Source organism: Saccopteryx bilineata, chromosome 1 (genome assembly GCF_036850765.1).
Source record: "Saccopteryx bilineata isolate mSacBil1 chromosome 1, mSacBil1_pri_phased_curated, whole genome shotgun sequence".
NCBI lineage: Eukaryota > Metazoa > Chordata > Mammalia > Chiroptera > Emballonuridae > Saccopteryx > Saccopteryx bilineata.
The window spans coordinates 213,294,097-213,317,916 of record NC_089490.1 but is presented as its reverse complement, the minus strand read 5'-3'; the positions used below and the strand labels follow the sequence as shown (position 1 = coordinate 213,317,916).

The 23,820-nt window shown below is 36.8% G+C and overlaps 2 protein-coding genes across 2 annotated transcripts in view; one reads left to right on the top strand and one right to left on the bottom strand.

Moving 5' to 3' along the window:
* OPN3 (opsin 3) overlaps nucleotides 1–5,544 on the top strand; it is a 49,943-nt gene extending 44,399 nt beyond the window's left edge. Inside the window, 2 exon segments of the mRNA XM_066252715.1 lie at nucleotides 2,969–3,220; nucleotides 4,481–5,544. Of these exon segments, the coding sequence (XP_066108812.1) occupies nucleotides 2,969–3,220; nucleotides 4,481–4,744 (516 nt within the window). The 3' untranslated portion in view covers nucleotides 4,745–5,544.
* A 2,406-nt stretch (nucleotides 5,545–7,950) lies between these two features.
* Nucleotides 7,951–23,820, bottom strand: part of KMO (kynurenine 3-monooxygenase) — a 47,930-nt gene continuing 32,060 nt past the window's right edge. Inside the window, 10 exon segments of the mRNA XM_066235260.1 lie at nucleotides 7,951–8,168; nucleotides 8,171–8,305; nucleotides 9,709–9,768; nucleotides 9,858–9,959; nucleotides 11,823–11,905; nucleotides 14,508–14,565; nucleotides 16,036–16,183; nucleotides 17,954–18,075; nucleotides 18,935–19,006; nucleotides 23,389–23,554. Coding sequence (XP_066091357.1) covers nucleotides 8,022–8,168; nucleotides 8,171–8,305; nucleotides 9,709–9,768; nucleotides 9,858–9,959; nucleotides 11,823–11,905; nucleotides 14,508–14,565; nucleotides 16,036–16,183; nucleotides 17,954–18,075; nucleotides 18,935–19,006; nucleotides 23,389–23,554 — 1,093 coding nt within the window. The 3' untranslated portion in view covers nucleotides 7,951–8,021.

Sequence of the window (23,820 nt, the reverse complement as noted above, 5' to 3'; positions counted from 1 at the left end):
AACCAAAGATCAGTTTTTATCTATTCAACCTCAACTATTTTTCCATGTATCATTTTCCCACTTCCCTACTGCCACAGACTTAATTCTAATGAACCTTAGTTTGTCCTTCCCTATTCTTGCTTTGTTCTAGTCCATTTTATTCACACTGCCACCGGAGTAATTATTCTTGTATACAAATCCTCTTATGTCAGTGCCAAACTCAAAATCCCATTGCCTTCATGGTTAAAAACAAAGTCCCTGAATGTGACTATAGTTTCTGCATGGCCGTCTTGGTCGGCCTGTCCAGCATCATTTTTTGACATGCCCTCCATCTTGCCATCTCAGGGGCCAGCCAACTGCAATATTTCTTATTCTTAGAACTTAATGTGTGCTTTTACTGCTTTGCCTTAATGCTCTTCCATTTCCTGGAACATTCTTCTGCCTCTCTTCTTTACTTGGTTGATTCCTACTCACCTCAGAAGGCTAAGATCAAGATCTTCTTGGTCTAACCCACCTCTAAATTGATTTCTCATTTTGTTTATCCCCATAGCCCTCCCTGCTCACCTCTCCCATCTCATGTATCACTTATGGAAGCAGTCTGGGCACTTGTTACCATCACCAAACAGTGAATTAATTCTTCAAGAGTAGAGACCCAGTCTTATTTTATCACTTGTTGCTGGAACATTATTGTGCATATAATAGGCAGTCAGTGACTATTTTTAGAGGGAGAAGCATACAGAAGGCATAAGGCGGGGAAGTGGTGACAGTGCGAAGAGAGTGTGTCTTCAGTGACTTGGGTTTTCTGTGGTAGGCAGGTTCAAAGTTTGAGTTATCAGGGATGCTAGAGATTCTGTGCCCTTTAGCTGAGCTGAGGGTATTTGCAAACCTTGGAGATCCAGTTTAAGCATGGTAACTGAAATTTGGAGACAGTTCCTACTAGTCTAAGAGGAGTCATCCAGGTCTTGAAAAGATTTTGGTTAGCTGGCAATAGACCTTTGCTCTATTTCCATTTTGGAATCATGGTCTATGTAATGTTTCGGAAAATTAAATATGAGAAAAGATGAGATGTATATGTGTTTAGGTTATGATTGTTTATGTGATTTAAAATACACTGGTACCTTGAGATATGAATTTAATTCGTTCTGTAACCGAGCTTGTAAGTCAGTCAACTCGTATATCAAACTGCCGGTACTGGACCTGTGTGCCAACACGCTAACTAGCGGCAGCTTCCCGAATCATGACTCGTATCTCGGAATTTCGTTCAGATCTCGAACAAAAATACAGACCAAGTCACAGCTTGTATCTTAAAAAATTTGTATGTTGGTCTGTTTGTATCTCCAGGTACCACTGTATATATATATATATATATATTCAGATTCCATAAACACAAAGGAGAAGGAAAAACCTCAAGAGAAATTATCTTTTTTATCTATGCCTGGGCACTCTAAAAAAAATCAAACATTTTAATTATTCATGTAATGTTCTAGTCTTTGCACATATGAACACATGATTCTAATAAAAATCTAGTTTATTAAATATGACTTTAGATAATATCAATAATTTATATATTAGTTAAAATATCTTGTAAGTTCTTATAAATACACATTCTAACTTATTAGAATTTTTTTCTTAATTTTTATAATAATGCTAGAAATGAAAGGAACACAAAATTTGTTGAAATGCAATAAATTTCCCAGTTTAAAATTACATACTAAGTATCAACAGTTTTCCAGGTACCTTTTTTAAAATCAACATTTAAAGTAGTGCTTTGGAGCTTAATGAGCTTAGTATACTCAGAAATAACCATTTTATTTAAGAACATGCTTTTGGTGTCCAGGAATATTTCCTTCCTCACCTTAACAATACATTTATAATAATTACAGGAGGAACTTCTAAAGAACATTTTATCTGAGACACTTTGTCAAAGAACTTTAAAAATCTAAACAGTTATCCCTTAATACCTCTAGTGGGAACAAATTGGCAGTAGATACACTGGTTTTAAATTAATGGAATGACCAGGATTTCACCAAATTGCTCTCTGCAGCCAAACTCATGATGAGACCAGTCACACACTCCTCATCCAATCCCACTTCATAGTCATTAGCTGTGAATTGGAAGTCACAAAGTTTTCCATAAAGAGTTTGGGAAATCAGTTCTCATCAAGACTAGCTGTAGGCTTAACCAGGCAGAACTCTGGACATCATGTGTTTGCTGCCTACTTTGAGAATCTGAGGAATATGCTCTGGACAAAAGAGTTTCCAGGATCATGGAGAAATTGTTTCCCATTTCTCACGATTCTTTTTGGTTGTCTTTTAGAGACTTGATGATCTAGGTAAAATAATTTATTTTATACTTCTTTAAGTAAATTCTAAAACATTAAAAAACCATTAAAGGAGGCCCTGGCCAGGTAGCTCAGTTGGTTAGAACATCATCTCAATAGATCAAGGTTTGATACTCAGTCAGGGCACATTCAAAAATGAACCAGTGAACCTTACCTGTGGTGGCGTAGTGGATAGAGCATTGACCTGGAGCACTGAGGTCACTGGTTTGAAGACCCAGGCTTGCCTTGCCTGGTCAAGGAACATATGGGAGTTGATGCTTCCTGCTCTTCCCCCCCTTCTCTTACTCTCTCCTCTCTCTAAAATGAATAAAATCTAAAAAAAATTTTTAACAATTAATGCATAAATAAGTGGAACAACAAACCAATGTTTACTCTTTCCTCTCTTTTAAAATCAGCAAAAAAAAAAAAACCATTAGACGGTCTAACATTATATAGTTCAATGTACAATGTTAAAGATAAAAGACTGAGGCCCCAATAGGTTGAAGGTTGGGCCCAGATGCAGGTCCTGGGTCAGAACTCAGCCTCCCAAGGTCCTGTTCAGTTCTCTTTCCATTAAGGTAGGGCCAAGAATGGTGCATGAGCCTCTATTATAAAAACAACAAACAAAAATGTTTCTTCAATTTTAAAGCTGTTCCTTTCTTTCTGTAGCTTTGTTGTGTTGAAGATCTTCAGACAATTTAAGTGATCAAGATTTTAAGATATGAAAAGAAAGTGGCCAAAATGTGCTTTTTAATGATATTCACCTTCCTGATTCTTTGGATGCCTTATATTATGCTGTGTTTCTTGATGGTTAATGGTTATGGACACCTGGCCACTCCCACAGTGTCTATCATTTCCTGTCTCTTTGCTAAGTCAAGCATTGTATATAACCCAGTTATTTATATCTCCATGATCCAAAAGGTAAGCTTTGTAATTACTGTTTCCACACTGGGGGTAGGGTTGTTGAAAAATATAATACATTTACAGAAATGATTCAGAGCAACTTCAATGATAAAAACCCAAATCTACCATTGGAGGTTCATAATTCTCTTCAAATTAATGTTTCATTTAATGTCTAGTAATAATAACAGCCACATACAGGCATACCTGGGAGATATTGTAGTTTCAGACCTCAGCAATTAAAGAGAGTATGTACATTTAAAAATCTTACTGTACTATGTAGTATATACCTATTATCATCACAACACTCCATAAAAAAGGCACTGATATATTTCCTTAGATCATTTATGGATTATCAAATATGTTCAGAGAAGTTAAATAACTTGTCTGATCTAGGAAGTGTTGGTCGCTGGATTTGAACCTTGTTTGCTTGAATCTCAAAAGTTCATACTTGTAACTCCTCACTTGGGGTATTATAGGCACTGTTAGCAATTAGTTGGGTTATTATTATGCCGTGACTAATGTGTAGCTAAGATTAATTTGGCTCAAGAAACGTCCTTTATATCTTTACTTAGCAGTTTACTTGATGGAGAAGATGGGATCTGTCACATTTAGTCACTTAGGAATATGGGTTGTGACCAACTTTACACCTTGACCACCAAGGGTCTTATAGACAGGGAAGAGCAAGGAGGAGTTGTTAAAGGGGGGCTAAAAAATAGCATTGTACCCAGGACAGAGAGAAGAAACGTGGGTGTTGGTGGACACTAGCACTCTCTCCTGTAGTGATTTTGCTCCAATTGATTCATAATTTTGATAGAAAAAAATTTTTTTTTGCCTAATTAAAGGAACGTTAGTGAGTGTACCACACTAGCTGTTTTCTCTGCCAAGCAGCACCTTGCTTGTCTTTGCTGCCCACAGGATCTCTGGCTTGTAGCAAAGTGACTGTCACCTAGACAAAATTGTGCTCCCTGAAGATTTGTAGGATGAATTTTTGTACAAAATCCCTAAAAGAAACAAATGTAGCTTGCCTCATAAATAGAGATTGTAAAGTTTTGAAATATCATATGCTGTCTAGTTACTAAGAATTATGATCAATAAAAGACAAGCCTTCAGGATTACTTGGGTAGATCTGAGTATGACAACCTAATCCCACCCCCCTATCCAATAGATAATAAATAGAGGAGAGCAACCCAAATTAAATGTCACTGATTTTCTTGAATGTCAATCCAGATTAAGGGCCACCCTTGTCTTACTATTCAGCTTTATTTTCTCTATGCCTAGTTCCAAAGATCCCTTTTGCAACTGCTCTGTTCCCTACTGCTGAGCTTCCAAAGGCCTGCTGCAGACCTCCCGGCACCGAAGAGTGAGATGCAGATCAGACCCACAGTCATGTTCCAGAAAGATGGGCACAGGCCGAAGAAAAAGGTGACTTTTAACTCTTCTTCCATCATTTTCTTCATCGCCAGTGATGAATTGGTATCAGTCGATGACAGCAACAAAACTAGTGTCTCCAAGGCTGATATTGTCCAAGTACGACCTTTATAAGAATCAACAGTGGCAGGGAGAGAAGGGGACTTAAATTGAACATCACTTTGTTATAAGTACTGTTTTGGAATCCCCATTCTATGTAAGATCAGCTGACCTTTTGTAGCCCAAAAGGGAACAATTGAGTAAGATCAGGTCTTTTAGTTCAATGGGTGTTTATAGAATAGTGACAAACCACATGTGACACAAGACGGACATCTGGCACCATCACCATGTTGGAAATTTCTATTTCAAATATATTTTTAAATGACTATATTTTCCAAGGCACATAATACATTTTTCTCCAATATTACATAGCCAAAAAAATAACTTTGTCTTATACACAGGTGTGAAATAGCTAGACAGTGTGAAATTTTCTGTAGTGTTGGGTTCTAGTCAGTGTCACATCGACTGTTTGACCTATCAGATTAATCAGAGACAGTTCTAGGATGAAAGAAAATCAAACCCTTAACTTTACCTGAAACAAAAGACTTGCTATATGTTAATGTGATAAAGAGGAACTTCAGACAAATGTGCTGTTTAGCAAGCTCTAGAATAGGGGTTGGGAACCTATGCCTCGTGAGCCAGATGTGGCTCTTTTGATGGCTGCATCTGGCTCACAGACAATTATTTAATTAAAAAATAATAACATTAAAAATATAAAACATTCTCATGTATTACAGTCCATGCATTTCCTACCATTCATGTTTATGGTTGTGGGTGGCTGGAGCAATCACAGCTGTCCTCCGGGACAACACCAAATTTTTATTAAATAATGTGTAATGTACATGGGTCATTGTATGGCTCTCACAGAATTACATTTTAAAATATGTGGCTTTTGCCCTGGCCGGTTGGCTCAGTGGTAGAGCGTCGGCCTGGCGTGCAGAAGTCCCGGGTTCGATTCCCGGCCAGGGCACACAGGAGAAGCGCCCATCTGCTTCTCCACGCCCCCCTCCTTCCTCTCTGTCTCTCTCTTCCCCTCCCGCAGCGAGGCTCCATTGGAGCAAAGATGGCCCAGGCGCTGGGGACGGCTCCTTGGCCTCTGCCCCAGGCGCTGGAGTGGCTCTGGTCGCAACAGAGTGACGCCCCCAGAGGGACAGAGCATCACCCCCTGGTGGGCAGAGCGTCGCCCCCTGGTGGGTGTGCCGGGTGGATCCCGGTCGGGTGCATGCGGGAGTCTGTCTGTCTCTCCCCCGTTTCCAGCTTCAGAAAAAAAAAATTTAAAAAAAATGTGACTTTCATGGCTCACTCAGCAAAAAAGGTTCCCAATCCCTGCTCTAGAAGGTACTACCAAGAAGCAACATGGCAACATGGCAGTGGTGTTGGGGGCTGGCTGAAAAAGGTGAACGGATTAAGCAAAGAAGTTCAGACACAGACAACAGTATGGTGATTACCAGAGCAAAATGGGTGCTGGGGGGAGGTAGGAGAGAGTAAAAGGGGATATAAGTAGTGACGAATGGATACTTGACATGAGATGGTAAACACATAATACAATATACAGATAATGCATTATAGAATTGTACACCTGAAACTTATATAATTTTATTAACCAATGTCACTGCAATAAATTCAATAAAATGTTTTTCTTTTTAAAAAAAGCAACACAGCCAAGAAGGTAGGATGGTAAATTTCAAGGTAATCATAGCATATAGGCAATCAGACATGAGTAGAGCATGTGTGTAATAAAGATCATGTTGCTGGCAGACAGATATCCCCATATGTATCATTTCAAACGTGAATGTGGTCAGATCATCTCTCTCTTTTAAAAAATTTTATGCAATTTTGCCAAGATTTCTGTTTTTTTTATTTTTTTATTTTTTTAAGTGAGAGGACGGGAGACAGAGAGACAGAATCCCACATGTGCTTGACTGGGATCCATCGCAAGCCCCCTTGGCAGTAATGCTCTGCCCATCTGGGGCTTTTGCATGTTGCTCTGCAACTGAGCTATTTTTAGCACCTGAGGCAGAGGTTCCATAGAGCCATCCTCAACTCCTGGGGCCAACTCGCTGGAACCAATTGTGCCATGGCTGCGAGAGGTGTAGAGAGAGAGAGAGAAGAAGAAGGGGGAGGGGTGGAGAAGCAGATTGTTGCTTCTCCTGTGTGCCCTGACCGGGAATGGAACCCAGGACATCAACATGCCAGGCTGATGCTCTACCACTGAGCCAACTGGCCAGGACTGAGTTCTGGATTTTTAAAAGGAGTTTCAACAAAACAAACCAATCTATATTTGAAGGGAGATGAGAGTTAAGTATAGAATTGTACTCATAAAATGAATTATTTTATCTCTATTACTCTTGAATTACTTCCCTGGATAATTAATAGTGTAGAGGTCAATTTTCAATGAGTCATTGTTTAAACTAAACATGGATTATTAGAACTCAAGGATTTCTTTGACACTATAGAAGAGAAACAATGTCATTTTATTTTATTGTCTTATATTTATTTCTTAGATTACTGTCCTAATGGTGTTGAATTTTCATAATTAATCATGTTTGAAAGACTTCTAAATGAGTCAGTTGGCCTATTGAAGAAGGAAGAACCAAATAAAACATTTTCACTGAATGAACTTTTACAAATCAGTTTATTTCTTGTTCTGCTGCAGCACGTAATTCAAAAATAAGTTAGCAAATTACTTCTAAAAGTCTGAAATGGAATAAAATATGGCTTCATATTTATAAAAATACCATCTCCCTATGTTTCCTTTCTATTCTCTTGTATATGAATATATTTAATTTATAAATACAACTCTTTTTGTTCTTTAGTTAGCGACTTAGCATGGTGTTAAGGGGCTTTTCAAGTCTCTGGAAGGTAAGACTAGCCTTTGAAAACTGGGAAATTATGTTGATTCATTGTGAACTCTCTAGAAAGCCCCCAAATTCCTCATTTGCACATCTGGTTTTGTCAAGTGAATCTGAGCCCCATATGCTTGGATAAAGGTTCCATCCTGGTGATGAAATGTGCAGTTAATATGTTAGGTCAATTGTAATATTTTGTCCCAGGTGTTGAATCAATCCTATTGTGACTTCTATTTTATCTTTTAAAGAGTGTGACCAGTGTCTTCTTTTAGGCCTCTACAGGCCTTACTTTTTGAGAAGTGAAAGAGTTATTAGTCATTGCATTTTTATATTTAGAAAGACTTGACGTGAGCACAGTGTTGTGGCGGAGCTGCTTGTTGTAACTTGAAGTGGTGACCTCTTTTTAAAAAAACGTTTCAGTGAACACAGAAATTTTACATTGAATTTAATGATAAGCTGACAAACATCTTCCATTTGTGAATTAAATATGATGATGGAAATAATCATATGATTTTCATATAATTTTGATCTTTAGACTTGGCTACAGAAAAATCAAGTGTATTTGCTACTTCAGGACCTTTCTGCTGCTTGCTAATGACATTGAAGATTTGTCCTAGTAACTCCATGGAGTTTGTAGGGAAATATGTCCTATATTTTGGAACTTAGTGACCCAGTCCCATGGTCTTCTCAAATAGCTTAGGGGTCTCACTGACATGAAGTGCATAAGTAGGTAGGTACTACCAATGGCTATCAGTGTCCCAAAGAAAAGGAATCCTTTGTGGATCATCTGAAAAGACAAAAGAATTCTCCTGTTATTTTTCCAGAGATTAAAATCTTGAAATAAACTTTATTCTTAAAAGACCGAAGAGTATACAATCCCCTCTTTATTCTTTAACCTGAAATGGTAATTTAATTTCATGGTCACCAGTTAGTCTTGCAGGTCAAGAGTTTGGAGTTTCTCCCCTCTCGCTCTCCCTCCTTTCTCTCTTTCTAGAGACACCTGACTCTGTGTGTTATATATAAGGGGTGGTTCACAGTCAACCATTGTATAGCCATTTAAAAAGAAAAAAAATCCCACAGTTTTAGAAAAAAAGCTACAAACTCTGTCTTAGAAGAAGAGCACTATGCTGAAGCTATAAACTATTCTCTTCTCAGACCCAGCACAGAGTGTCCATGAGAAGCGTGATGGACTTGGTGGCCTCTGGGACTCAAAATACATGCACATCCAAAATGTTTAAACAGTGTCTTTACCACCTGCAGTATATCAGCTACACTGCTGAGGTTCATTCTATTCTGAGTTAGGTACACTCTCCCTACCATCCTGGCATCTGTCACTGCACTTATTGTCTTCTTTTCTAACTGTGTGTCACTGACTCTCTCTTCCTCTCTTTTAAGTGAGAGGAGGGGAGATAGACAGATCCTGCATGCACCTCAACTGAGATTCACCTAGCAACTCCCCCATCTGGGGACAATGCTCAAATCAACTGGCTATCCTCAGTGTCTGAGGCTGATGCTTGGACCAACCGAGCCACTGGATGTGGGAGGGGAAAGAAGAGGGAGGTGCAGAGAAGGCTGCTTCTCATGTGTGCCTTGACTAGGGATCAAACCTTGGACGTCTGCATGCCAGGCCCACACTCTATCCACTGAGCCAACAGGCCAGGGCCTACATAAAATTATTTGTTGAGTGAATAAAATTGTAAAATTTCTAAAATGGAAGATCAGGAATCTGAATATTCAATTACTGGCTTTTCCAGGTAAAGTGCCCAAAATGAATGTGACATAACATTACATTGGAATTAGATTATGTTTTATAAGTGATTCACTTTTGTCCAGTTTTACAAATTAAACCCATAAGAGTGTTGTATGAAGCAAGAATCAACAATTAAATACAACTAAAAAGTCACTTTGCTAAATAAAAATAAAACATTTAGAATTAGCATCAATTTCTTTTTTAAAAAAAATCCCTTACCTTCCAGAGTTCTCACACACTCTCTTTGTCTCTGTAACTTTGTTAGGTACGCTGCTTTCTGTGTTCCCAGGGCTTTTTTGGGGGGATGAGGGGGGGAGGCAAACATTTCATGTCTCTCATATCATTTCTTTACTTCCCAGAAGTAAACATAAGTAAAACACTATGAATTGCAACACATTCGATTAAAAAAGAAAAAGAAAAAAAGTTGCGTGTGTCCCTACCTTTTTTTGCCAACGCCCTCGCAGCAGGGCCTCATGGTACCTGATTCTGGAAAATGTTACCTATAAGAAAGTTTAAAGAGTACTGGGTATATTCTTTAGTGGCTAAACAGAATATTAAAATGAGGAAATGTCTTAAATTCAGACCTTACCATGGTATAGAGGGGGACAAATGTGGATGGCATGATCACATGAAGAAATCTCTCTATGTTCTTCTGGAAGATGAACCACCTCGAGTTGACATGCGCTCGCATCTGCAATAATGCAAGAGGTTTTTTGTTTGTCTTTTTTTGTGACAGAGACAGAGGGGGGGGACAGATAGGGACAGACAGACAGGAAGGGACAGAGATGAGAAGCATCAATTCTTTGTTGCGGCACCTTTATTGTTCATTGATTGCTTAGCCCATATGTGCCTTGATCGGGGGGCTACAGCAGAGTAAGTGACTCCTTGCTCATGCCAGTAACCTTGGGCTCAAGCTGGTGAGCTATGCTCAAACCAGATGAACTTGCACTCAAACCAGTGACCTTGGGGTTTCAAACCTGGGCCTTCTGTGTCCCAGTCCACTGCGCCACTGCCTGGTCAGGCAATGCAAGTGTCTTAAAGAATACAGTCATCCCTTGCCATATCATGGTTCACTTTTTGCAGTCTCATGGTATCACAGATTTTAAAATTGTATATAGCTAACTTTGCATTGCAGATTTATCTCTATATTGCAGGATTTTACAGTATATAAGTATTTTTATATTTTTATTATTTTAATTGTTTTTGCAGTAAAATAAGCATTTTCTAGCCTAAAAAACTAAAAAATATAAAAATATTAATTAAAACATATTAAAATAATATTAAATCAAAATAAAATACATAAAATTATGTAGGTGTAAGAGTGTAAAAAGTGTTTAAGAGCATAGGAAGTGTTTATAAGCATGTGGGAAAGGTTAGTAATGGTGTGGGAAAGATATATAAGAGTGTGGGAAGGGTTTATAAAGCCTTAAAATATATATAAATAATAAAATAAATATAAGGTCACTACTTTGAGGATTTTCATGTATCATGGGGGGTTCTGGAACCTAAGCCCCGTGATAAACAAGGGACCACTTTACCTTGAACAAAATACCTTTACTTCCTTACTACCACTCACTAATACTTTATTCTTATTCATCACAAAGTCAGACACAAAGTACTATAGTCAAATAGATTATTATTTCTAGTACAGTCATTCCCAGTCCCTTTTAGTAATTCTCAATGGTATAAGACATTACCTTGGAAAGGTAGAGCAATTATACTAAGCCTGTTAGGGAACTTTATTTTGCTCAGGTGAACTCTATTTGGATTTGTGGGTTATTGAGAGTCCAATGATTTGACTAATTAGTGTTGCTTTCTGTTTAATTTGGAATACTGTTTATGGCAGGAAAGGATCTCTTGAAACCTACTCCATATTTAGAACAGATATTGAGTGGTAGCTGTCTCAGTTTTAAAGACACTGGGAAGATACATTAATAAGCCTTTTAGTATTTTATAGAACTTCCTTCACCACATAAGAAACTGCTCTGCTCACACTGCAGGTCCACTCTCTTCTTTAAATTTATCTTGTAATTTTTTCATTTGCTTATTCTAAAACTATAACTACAACAATTTATTGTGTGTTACTTTTTTTTTTCAGTGCATAGCCAAAGGATACCCAATGCTACTCTAAGGGTTCAGCTTATAATGTTAAGAGTAGAAATGCTGTTCAACACTTCTTAGATTTTTAAAACATAATTAACACTGTTTAACACTTCTTAGATTTTTCAATCCTAATTAACACATCTAGAAGTTATAATATTTATTAAAATGGCATATTACTAACTCTACTAAACATCTAAGGTTTGAGCTTGTGAATTATCAGAGGTTGAACCAGACAGTCTGTCATCTGCTACCTCCTAAATGTCACTGGAGTGTAGATGGAGGTGACGTGTAAGGGTCATTGTCACTGTCTACATAGCACAATCCATCTATGTGTAAGGAATGCCATGTGTGTGTCTTCTGTAACTTTTGTTTAAGAGTTTTTTTTTAAAACAATGTTTGTTAGGGTGTCAGTAAATGATCTCATGAAATAGAACCATGTCCTCTCACTCACCTCGATGTAATTGTACATGGACAGGTCTGAAATCGCATGGTCATCTGGAATTCTAAATCTTGAGAATTCAGGAAGACACAGACCTAGAAGCCAAGTCAAATAATACATCTTTTCCAGGACAGTCTATAAAAATGTGCTGGACGCTACAGAGGTAAAATTAAATAATGTATTCTTTCTAACCTTTTAAAACTGTGGGTAACTAGGTGCATGACCAACGATCTATGAATCTTGAGCAATAACACATAAGTATTTATTATTTGATTAAATAAAACTTAAAATAAAGTTTATGTGATGTATACTGGTTGTTTAGTAAACCATTATTTTCCTTATTTCACAAATGGGAAGCACTTCATATAAAATGACTGTGCATGGCCCCCGACCCCCATCCTACTGAGAATTTGCTGTTCTGCTTTATGTACCCCACACACAGTATTTCTTTCCTTTTTTATTTTAGTTTTTTTTATTTAGACAATTTTAACAGAGTGACATTGGTCAACTAGAATACATAGATTTAGAGACAACATCTCCACATCATTTTGACAAACAATTATGTTGTATACCCATCACCCAAAGTCAAATTATCCTCTGTCATCTTTTGTTTGTTTCTATTTATGCCCCTCCCCTCCTCTGAACCCCCACCCTCTCTTCCCTTTCCCTGGTAATCACTGCACTCTTATCTATGTGCATGAGTCTCAATTTCACACACAGTATTTCATTGCAACTAAGACACCTTATTAGCTTTAACAACAGCTTTCCCATGATTATGTGATCTCCTGGAAGTGTGACCCTTGTAACTGAATAAATATTTAATAAATTAATGACTAACTAATATAACTTTTACATGGCCAACAAACTCTAGTTGTTAAGCCATTTCTAAAGCTAGAGAACCTGGGTGTAAGTCCTGCCTCTACCACTTCCCAGCTATATGACTTTGGGTGAATTACTTAACTGCCTCGAAGTTCAAGTTTCCTTAGTTGTAAAATAGGGACAAGAATGATACCTATGTCCCATGGTTTTCAATGAGGACCAAGTGAGATAATGCATTAAAAGCACATCAAGTTACCCACCATATATGAAATGTTCAGTGATGTTAGTTTTGATTATTATTATTTTTGTTCTCTAGTAACCAAAGCCAGTATTCGCAGTATGTCCTGATATATGAACCCTCCATCATTGTTTTCATGAGACCAATCACAGGAGGGCTGAGAAGGAAGGACAAACTATGTCTCTGTATCCCCAACATCTGAATAAAATAACAGGAAAAGAGAGGAAGAAAACTAGAAGCAATTTGCCCTCGAACCTGCAATCCCTTCTGATCCAAAAGCCTCAGTGCCGATGACTTCCTACAACACCACCACAAACATTTTCTGTGAACTTCCTTTGCACTATCCTTTTCTTTTTTAAATTTTACACAGATTCTTTAACTTTCACTACAACTCTCTGAAGTTGTTATTATTATCCCCACTTTATAGATGGATAGAACAACTTGAGACTATAGAAAGATGATGCAACTTGCTCAAGGTCACACAGTTAATAACTTGGTAAGTCGAGACTAGAAGCTGGGTTGGGTTTTTTTTTAAATTGCATTTATTAGGGTGCCTCTGGTCAACAAAACTATACAGATTTCAGGTGCACAATTCTACAACACATCATCTGTACCCAAGTCAAGTCTCTATCCAACACCATTTTTCTGCCCTCTACCTTCTTCCACCTCTCCCCCCACCACCAGCAGTTGCCACACTGTTGTCCATATCCATGACTTTTTTCTCTCTTATTTTTGTCCTTTTTGACTCAATGCCTACATGCTCTGCATCCAACTCCCCCCCCCCCCAACAGCTGTCAGCCTGCTCTCTACGTATGTAGGAGTCTGTCTCTATTTTGCTTGTTGGTTCATTTTGTTCATTAGATTCTACATATGAGTGAAATCATATGGCATTTGTCTTCCCCTGACTGGCTTATTTCACTTAGCATTGTGCTCTCTAGGTCCACTGATGCTATCAAAAAGGTATAAAATTTCCTTTTGTTTTTTATGGTCATGTCGTAATCCATTGTGTAAGTGTCCGGGTTTAAAGCTGGTTCTCTAAGTCTCTCCCTTGCCTCCAACAGGTTTAAATTCACAAGAAGCCTTTGAGACACAATGCTGAGAAGCAGTAATAGTTGTTCAGTTCTTAGGCTATAGCGATTTCTTTTACAGGTGAAAATTAGGTACATTTAATTTCATTTCAGAATCAGATACAAATTTAAAACACTAATATTTATAAAATTAACATATTGATAGAATTAATTTTAATCAAAAGGCAGATGGAAGTGTCAGATTGAGAGCTTTGATAAGGCAAAAGCAAGAAAGCACTAGATCTTCTCACATGTTTCTGCATGCTGCAGGGGTGCAGGCAGGGTGTTACCAGGTTGAAAGGGAGAGAAAGGAGCATACCTCCACCTATTTTGGGTCTCAGAATTTTTATCATTATGTGGATCACCATGTACAAACCTTAACAAAACTCTGTTTCTCTCTCTGAGCACTCCTTGTGTGAGATGGGCAACAAATAGTAGCAGAAGCATTAACAGAAACATTTAGAAGCCTGAACAGGAAATATGCAGAGTGGGTTTGTGATCATCCAAGATGAGAAACAGGCGCATAGTTAATTAGCAGGGCTAGTCTGTGTCAACTAGAGAAATTTTACTTACTGAGGTCATTATTGAATTTATCCATTAACTCATCAAATACCAAGCAGTCTTCAAAGCCCTGAAATAAGAAAAAAATGGGAAAAAATAAACTGGAAATAATAAAACCTTCTTAGCAATTTTGAATGGCTCTTCCACTGGTAGTTCATAAGTTTACCCTCAACCAGCACACAAAACAGCTGAATAGTCACACCTGACAGTGAATGATGACTTTAAAAGACTGTCAACTGTGTGCTTGATGGTTTTGTCTTTGCCGAGTTCAAATATATGTTATTTATAATGATTTGGAGTTTGACCAAAATTTTAAACTATTCTTGTAATTTTGATGGATTGCATGGTTTCTTCAAAAAGCAAGAAAATAATTCTGTTGCTCTACTACAAATATTAGAATTATATTTAAGCTATTCAGGTCTTTAAAGTTCATATTTAGAGCAATTTAATAACTGAGTATAGCTCTCATATTAATTTAATTTGTATATTAGTAAAGTACTTTGTTTTCTGCTTTTTAGGATTCACACTATAATTTTGGAGATGATATAAAATATATAAAGGTTAAAAAACAAAGTAATTTCCACATTAAATATAGGATTACATCTGAAGCAAATAAATTTACTTGCCAATTATATAAGTGTCAATTTAGTGTGAGAAATATCATATAGGGCTGAGATAATAACATTTTTAAATTCTTTACTTAATTTATTTATTTCCCAAGAATTTCTATGAGATACTATTAAAATGATGATTTTACAAATAAAGAAATAAAAATAAATTAGTTGTATAAGAACATATTTTAACAAACTGTGGAGTCAGGATTTGAACCCAGGCCTTTTGATTCCAGAGCTTGGGCATGTAGCCACTAAAATTGAAGTATTTTTATGTTTTCATAAAACGAAATGTTTACCAGTGCTTTTTAGAAAATGTAATTGATTTGATTAACAACCTATTATATTTGGAATATATTCCAATCACCAAAAGAATAAAAGACTATGATTATAAAGCTATTAGTTGTCAAAAACACACATGATATTTGAACACTATTTCTTTTCTGAAATATTTTTCTAGCCAGAATGATAAAATTTCCGTGAAAGCATCTATTCTGCTTCATAGTTTCATATAACAATGTCAATCGTCTTTTCTTTCCTTTGGAAATAAAAAATGAAGGAAAAAAATGATAATCTGAGATCCTTTATTTCCTTAAGGCTAACATTTCTATATTTATGCATAATCTCTAGAAAAAATATTTTAAAACTTAAGCCTTATGTTGCTGATATTCAACACTTCAAATTTGAAGCTATAAATACATTTTCTAAGTGCACAGATAACTAATTTAGGCTTTATGTTTTTTTTCTTTACATTAAATTACTGGATCAAGTAATCCAAGACTTCCTTCTAGTTAGTGATGAATCTAATTAAACAGCTGGTATGACTCTTGAGTTGACTGTTCTCAGAGATTCTGTAAGAATAGTTTTGGACAAATTCTTTTTAATTTAAGATTTTTTTGGTTAGAATTTACCCAGAGAAAAGCACTTACTGCATTCATTCCTTGCCCAAAAAAGGGCACTATGGCGTGAGCTGCATCTCCCATCAGGACACAGCATGATTTAAAGTGAAAAGGAGAACACTTTACAGATATCATGGGCTGGGCAGGCAACAGAAAGAAATCTCGTGTCAGGGCTTGCCTTCAGAGAAAAATAATCAGAACATAAAGATGTTAAATTAGGTATTAAAAACTGCATAATTCTTTCACATTTGCTGGTTATATGATGGTAGGATTTTATTGACAAATACACAAGAATGATGGGAAGAAAGCAGGAAAGAGAGAAACTGAGGTTTCTTCCAGTCCCCAAATTCCATTGTCCTAATTACCTTCTTGGTCTGCAACAATGTTATTCACATTAAAAAAACAAAAACAAACAAACAAAATAACACCTCCGGCTACATTTCAATGTTTTGAAATATACCTGTGTTTTATAAATGAAAATTTCATGTGTGCAGTCACACAATTTTCAGTGATGCTGATGTGTTTTAGATTTTCGTGGAAACATTGCCATGCTGCTGTGAAATTGATTAAACCACAACAAAACAAAATAAAAATTGATTTGAATTTATATGTATTTGAAAGTGGACAGTTGTAATCAAGCCAGTGTTTGAAAAGCATCCACAGAGGTTTTGTGGAAGCTCTAAATAGAGGAATAGTATATAATTCAGATCTTAAATCTGGTTGGGAAGAAAAGAACTAGCCATGAGACATAAGGCTAAATTTTGGTGTGTGGACAGAGATTTCCATCAACGTTGGAGAAGGAGAGAACAACACAGGCTGAATTAGTTGGCAGGAAAGGATGAAAACTGACAATTTTTCAAAGGCCTGCTGTGAACTGGCAGTGAGCTATCCCTGCTACACAGTTAGCTCACTAAGTTTTCACAACTGCCCTTAAAAATCAGCATCCTGATGCCCATGTTAAAGATGAAAAAGCTGAGACTCAAGGAAGTAAGGGGCAGAGCAGTGCTAAGATCTTGCTCTTTCTGCAGCCTTGGGCTGCCTCCGTGAAGACATCATGGGAGGGAGAAAGTGAGCTGGAATCCAGGATGGAGGGACTGTGGAGGTGGAGGCCCTGGGTGAGGTCAGATGCCAAAGGCTCACTTGGAGTGTGAGGCTGACATGGGCTGGTGGAGCCATGTGTTCTAAACCAGACAGTTAATACAATCAGTCTTAGGGACTTTGTGTGCCAGGCCTTGTGCTGAATGATTTACAGGCATGTTGTCAGTCCTCACAGTAACCCTTTGGGGCAGTCACTATTATTATCACCATTTTACTGTGAAGGGATGAGATATAGGAAAGTTTACACAGCTGGTAAGTGGTAGACCTGAACTTGAGGCTGCTGGTATCTGCTATGCCACAGATTTGCTTCTCCACCAAGGGTTAGAGAGCTTGCACAGGGTATAGAAAGGCTTTGGGACATCGGTGACTTGTCTTTCCCAGAGCAGCTGGCCATGGCCTGGATTTTTTCAGCTAACTGCTCACAGCCAACATTCACTTTTGATAATATAAGTTTCATGTCTAAGTCACTGCTCAATTGAACATGTCTAAGCAAAACTAAAAAAGATGCATAACCTTCATATGAATTATGAATAACTCAAACCAATGGAGCAAAAGGCATGATTACACATCTTTTTTTTCTCTTGTATCTAGTAACCATTATATCTTAAAGTCTATTTTGTCTGATAAGAGTATAGCTACTCTCTTTTGGTTACTCTGCATAATAGAGCTTTTTTCCATCCTTTTACTCTCAGCATACTTGTGTTTTTTTAATATAAAATGTGTCTCTTGTAAGCAGCACATATTTGGTTCTAGTTTTTTAATCCATTTTACCAAAAACTTCCTTTTAATTAGAATGTTTAACTCATTTACATTTAATGGATTTCTGACAATTGTGGATCTTGAAACTTACTCTCCAATTAGAGGAATGGAGTCTGGAAAGTATGTGTGGAAGAAATCCAGCACAGCTCTGCTGGTCCCGATTTTCTCAAACTCTTCAAAGGGCATGAACAAAGTACATGTGAAAGATTTGTCCTGTGAGAAAAAGAACAGTAGGGGAGGGAATAGGAGGCCCCTGAAGTGGGCACAAAGGTGAATCGCTAAATCACCATGTTCTTGCTGTGGCTAATGGGCACCTGGGAGGAATATCCAAGCAGACAGGAAGGGCATCCTCGCTTTTTCCATGACTCCCAAAGAAAGGCTGTGACAAGTGTCAGGATTTCTCCCCAGCTCCTCAGTTATTAAGAGAATTTCTACCCTATAAATTCCAGATATTTTCACCAAAAAAACACTACACTTTAGATTACTAAAAGATTGATTGGATTTAATTTCTCCTTTTTTCTCTATTTTTTTTGACAGTATTAATAAACATTGGGCCCCAGGACTGATAACAAGAGAAAAAAGGATAAAGAAAAAAACCAACAAGAGAAACAGACAGCTATATCTATCTATAATATATAACAATAACAATAATAAAATGACAATAACAATAACATATGTATTTTATATATTTATCAAAAACGTGTATAGCTAGTGAAAGAACAGCTAATTCTTTTTTGATCATGTATATTCCAATGTTTTATAAGTCTTAAAGACTAAAAGTATTTCCCAATATACAACCCAAGTCTCTTTGGCTTTATTTGGGAATCATTTCTTCCTACATTGTCTTGGGGAAGACAATAAGCACCACCACAGGTGACCCCCCTTAGTGACCATGCTCAATCTCAAATAATTAGAATGGCTTCAAGGTTTTCCTCAGTAATCCCCAAGTGTTTCAAATGTAATCACTAAATAGACTAAATGATGATGAGTTTAATTAGGTATATACATGCTAAGTACAAAGGTAAAAAACATTAATTAAAGATGCAAAATTATAGTTGAGATTCTATACTACCTTGTTAGGAAGTGCAATCATCATGAAGGTATTTCTAGGCCAAATATGCAGATAATTAGGTTCCATGGAATACTGCAGAAAAAAAAGTATATATATTTGATTCATATATTAATGCCACACATCTAAAATACTGACCCTGCTTATTTCATAGTTGTTTCCATAGCAATTTAAATCAGTATCACCTTTGTGGTAGAATGCATGTCTCTTGCTACATAAAATAGAAATAGTCTTAGAAAATACTTTTCTGTACTGTCTTTATAAACTCAACCTTAGGGGAGTTTTTTTAAAAATATAAAACTTATTGCCTTTTATTACAAATGTACTTCATCACTTGACTTTAAAAAGTTTAAAATCAATACCCTATTTTCTGTATGCTAGTATGGTGTGTTTTTGTATTTTGGGGGGGATGAGTTTTTGACAGTAGGTATAATTGAAGATTTGAGACATGCTGTAAGATGTTCTCTCTTTTTTTTTCTTCTCTTTATTCCATACACACAAATACACACATACACGTAGATATATATGCTTATATAAATATATATATACACATATAAACTATATTTGTATGGATATACATATATGTGTGTACCATATTTTTATACTTTATTTTTCACCTTATTTGGGGACTTATTTGTATAGATGAAAAAAGGCCTAATTTAAATTTTATGGGCAAAACCAAATTTTACACTTGCTTCAAACAACATAAATAATAGAGAGTCCTGGTCTCTTTAGCGACCCCTCTACAACACAATAGCAGCCTGAGTAAGTATTGACTACTTGGGTAGATTAGTAGCCCCAAGATTCAATTGGCTCAGACCCTTGAAGTTCCCAAGGATATTTTACATATACAAGAATAAGACAATCAATGCTACAACTATTTCAAGTTTGTATACATTTTACAAATATTTGGAAAGCACTTTCTATGTATATATTTTACATAGTAAGCAGAACACAGGAAGCACAGAATAGTCTCCTAGCTGAAATTTTCATCCTTTGTTGTAGTTATTTGTGTAGTAGGAGGAGGGACTATTCTACCTGTTGTTTTAATCCCCAGAGCCCCAAAGAAAGCCCAATATATAGACATAAAAATACATAAATGCATAACTCTTTGACTTAAAAGATCTTATAGTGCAATTGAATGGGCAACATGTATTCATGTGGAAAGCCAAATCACTTCCTTTTAACAACAATTCAAGTGGCAGAGAGACAATAGGTGATTTGGTGTAAAATTAGAAGTACAGGAATAACAGCTGGCCAGGTAAGAAATATGTAGGGTGTGAGTGGTTAAAACAAAGGATTCATGGACTAAATAAAGAGTGAAGGGCAGTGACTTCTGGGTAGGGGTGAACTTGCTGAGCAAAGGGGTCTGCTAGATGAGCAGTACTTGAGATGGGTAGTAAGGGGGCCAGTCTGGGGTTGGCAAATGTTCTTGCTTTTCTCTCCGGCTATCTTTTGATCACTTCTAGGGCTCCAAAAGATAAGAAAAAGAAGATAAGTGACAGCTGGCCAATTTATCATTTACTGCAATAGTGATAGTTGAAACTGCTGATTAAAAACAGTTTGAAAGGCCTGACCAGGTGGTGGCACAATGAATAGAGTGTCACCTTGGGATGCTGAGGACCCAGGTTTGGAACCACGAGGTTGCTGGGTTGAGCACAGGGTCACCAGCTTGAACATGAGATCATAGACATGACCCTATGGTTGTTAGCTTAAGCAAGGGATCACTGGCTCAACTGGAGCCCCCAGTCAAGGCACATATGAGAAAGCAATCAATGAACAACTAAGGTGCCACAACTATGAATCGATGCTTCTCATCTCTCTCCCTTCCTGTCTGTCTGTCCCTGTCTCTCTCTTTATCTCTAAAAAAAAAACAGTTTGGAAGAAAATATATATGTTCCATATTCACCATTGGCATTGATAATGGTTTATACATGGCTTTGAGATAGCAAATGGGACACCAAGAACATCTTGTTGTTCACACATCTTTCATGAGATTACACAACAACCTTTAAGTTTTCAACTTTTTATTATCAATTCATGTTCTACTTAAAGTAATCATCTCTCATCACAAGTTCCTCAAACATAAAGTCTAAGCAAAAACAGTTTGCTTGCTGTGCAGAAACAGCTTTAAGATGAGCCTCCCAATCATTTCCCCAAAGCACCTCTTTAATATTCACTCAATACTGTCACTCCCCCAATCTTTCTTCCCCCAGTCAATCATCAGAGACAGAGTAAAAGTATCTGTTACATTAAAGAAAGAGAAAGAAAAGATGAAGGAGGGAAGAAGGAAGGAAGAAAGGGGAAAAGGAAGGGTAATCTTCAGTAGATTGTTTTGGGGCTACATCAAAATATTCTCTTGCCTGAGTCACCTTGCTATGTCAAAATGGTGTAGACATTTTGTAAACTATTAACTATTAGTATTAAATATGGGTACCTGGAAAATAAACGGTATCTTAAATGTATATTAGAAGACATGATTTCACACAAGTCTGGGACAATTTTTCAAAGAATCCCAATATCCTATAATTCAGAATTATCAGATCCTGGGCCACGAGAATAGGATCTGCCTGAAAACCATAAAATCAGCATTGAAGAATTCATAAACACATTTTTGACCAGGAAGAAGAAATAGAAAGACAACGAAATCTTAAAATCTGTATTTGACTGATGGACACAGTTTGGTATATAACTGGTATATAATACCACTAGCCTAAATTAACTGACTGCATATATCTGAACTTCATACAGATAGATTATATCATTACCTTAAAAAAATGAATGTTTTATATGTAAATAAGGTCTTTAACCAATGCTGTTTACATATCCTTACTGATAAGCTAAGATCCTGTTCCCTTTGTCAATATTTTAGTTTTCCTTAATAAGTTCCTACACTTATTTGTTTATGAAAATATAAAATATACATATCATGTGCCTGCCTCAGGCCACATATGGTTTAACATTGGAACAAGGGAATAAGAAAATTTTTGGAGAACATATTCGCCAATAGTACATCTGATAAGGGGTTAACAGCCAAATTTATAAAGAGCATATACAACTAAACACCCCCCAAAAAAGTTCAACTAAAAAGTGGGCAAAGGACCTGAATAGACACTTCTCCAAAGAGGACATATAGATGACCAGTAGACATATGAAAAGATGCTTAACATCACAGATTGTCAGAGAAATGCAAATTAAAATCACAAAGAGATATCACCTCACACCTGTCAAAATGGCTATCATTAATAAATCAACAGACAAGTAAGTGCTGGCGAGGATGTGGAGAAAAGGGAATCCTTGTGCATTCCTGGTGGGAATGTGGATTGGTGCAACCACAATGGAAAGCAGTATGGAGTTCCCTCAAAAACTTTTAAAAAAATGGAACTGTTTTATGAACCAGTAATTTCACTTTTGGGATCTAAATATTTATCCAAAGAAACCCAAAACACTGATTCAAAGGCATATACCCACTCCTATGTTTATTGCAGCATTATTTACAATAGCCAACATTTGGAAGCACTCTAAGTGCCCATCAGTAGATGAGTAGAAAGGCTGTGATACATTTACACAATGGATTACTACTTGGCCATAAAAAAAGAAAAACATTTTACCCTTTGGACAGCATGGATGGACCCAGAGAATATTATGCTAAGTGAAATAAGCCAGTCAGAGATATGCCAGTCTCATATGTGGAATCTAATGAACAAAGTAAACTAACAAACACAATATAAACAGACTTACAGATAGAGAACAGACTGACTGCTCTCAGAGGGAAGAGGTGTTGGAGGGCTGAGCAAAAGAGGTGAAGGAATAAGCGAAAAAAAAAAAGTCTTATAGATACAGACCACAGCATAGTGATTACTAGAGAGAAAGGGAGGAGGTAGAAGAGAGTATAGGAGCATTATATGGTGATGGATGGAGACTTGACTTAGAGTGATAAATAGCAATACAATATACAGGTGATATATTATAGAATTGTACACCTGAAACTTATATAATTTTGTTAACCAATGTCACCCCAATAATTCAATAAAAGACTCCTTAGAAATATCTTTGCAACAATTTGCTCTTCACTTTATTTAATAACTATTATTGATTTAATCACAAGGACAGGACCTCTGGATTGCCAGTTTATAGAATTGATTTCCCACCCATCTTTTGTCTTACATAATGGCCTAAATAATATTATGTAAGACAAATTCCCTGTGTGATTCCAGGAGGAGAGTTGTAATTCCTCTCTCTCTTTAATAGTTAAGAAAGTATATCAATAGGTAAGGGAGAGAGAGGGATATTATTCAAGAGATACCAGTACCACAATTTATTATTAATGACAAAGTACTTGTGCCAAACCTCAAAAGTGACCAAGACATGTGACTGAGAACAAGTGCACTAGAATATGCTTCTACACCAACATGGGTGGGGTGTATGGAAAAGGGATAAGAAACGAAAGGGCTTACATTGCCATTCTTCGGTGGAATGGTCAACTCCATGTACCCATGAGAAATGTATTGCTGACTGTAATCAAAGCGGGGTTTCTTCATGAGGTGATTTCTGACAGTTGAATAGGCTCCATCACATCCTATAATGAGGTCATAAGTGATATCTTTGGGGACATTGTCTGACCTAAAAAATAAAATGAACCATTGAAAGGAAAAGAAAAAGGTTAGTGGTAAAAATGATGGTGCACCTCTATTTGGGTACAAAAGTTGCCAGTCAATGAGGCTACTACTCCCTTTTACAACTCTGACTTGGAGCTTTGAGTCGATAGCTATAAAATAGTCAATAAACTTATCTCTATCACAGGTTTCCTTCTGAGAATGAGAATAACACACAACCCTACTGACTAATAAAGACATACCAGGCCATGGAAGTGTGTCTAAGAGTCAAGT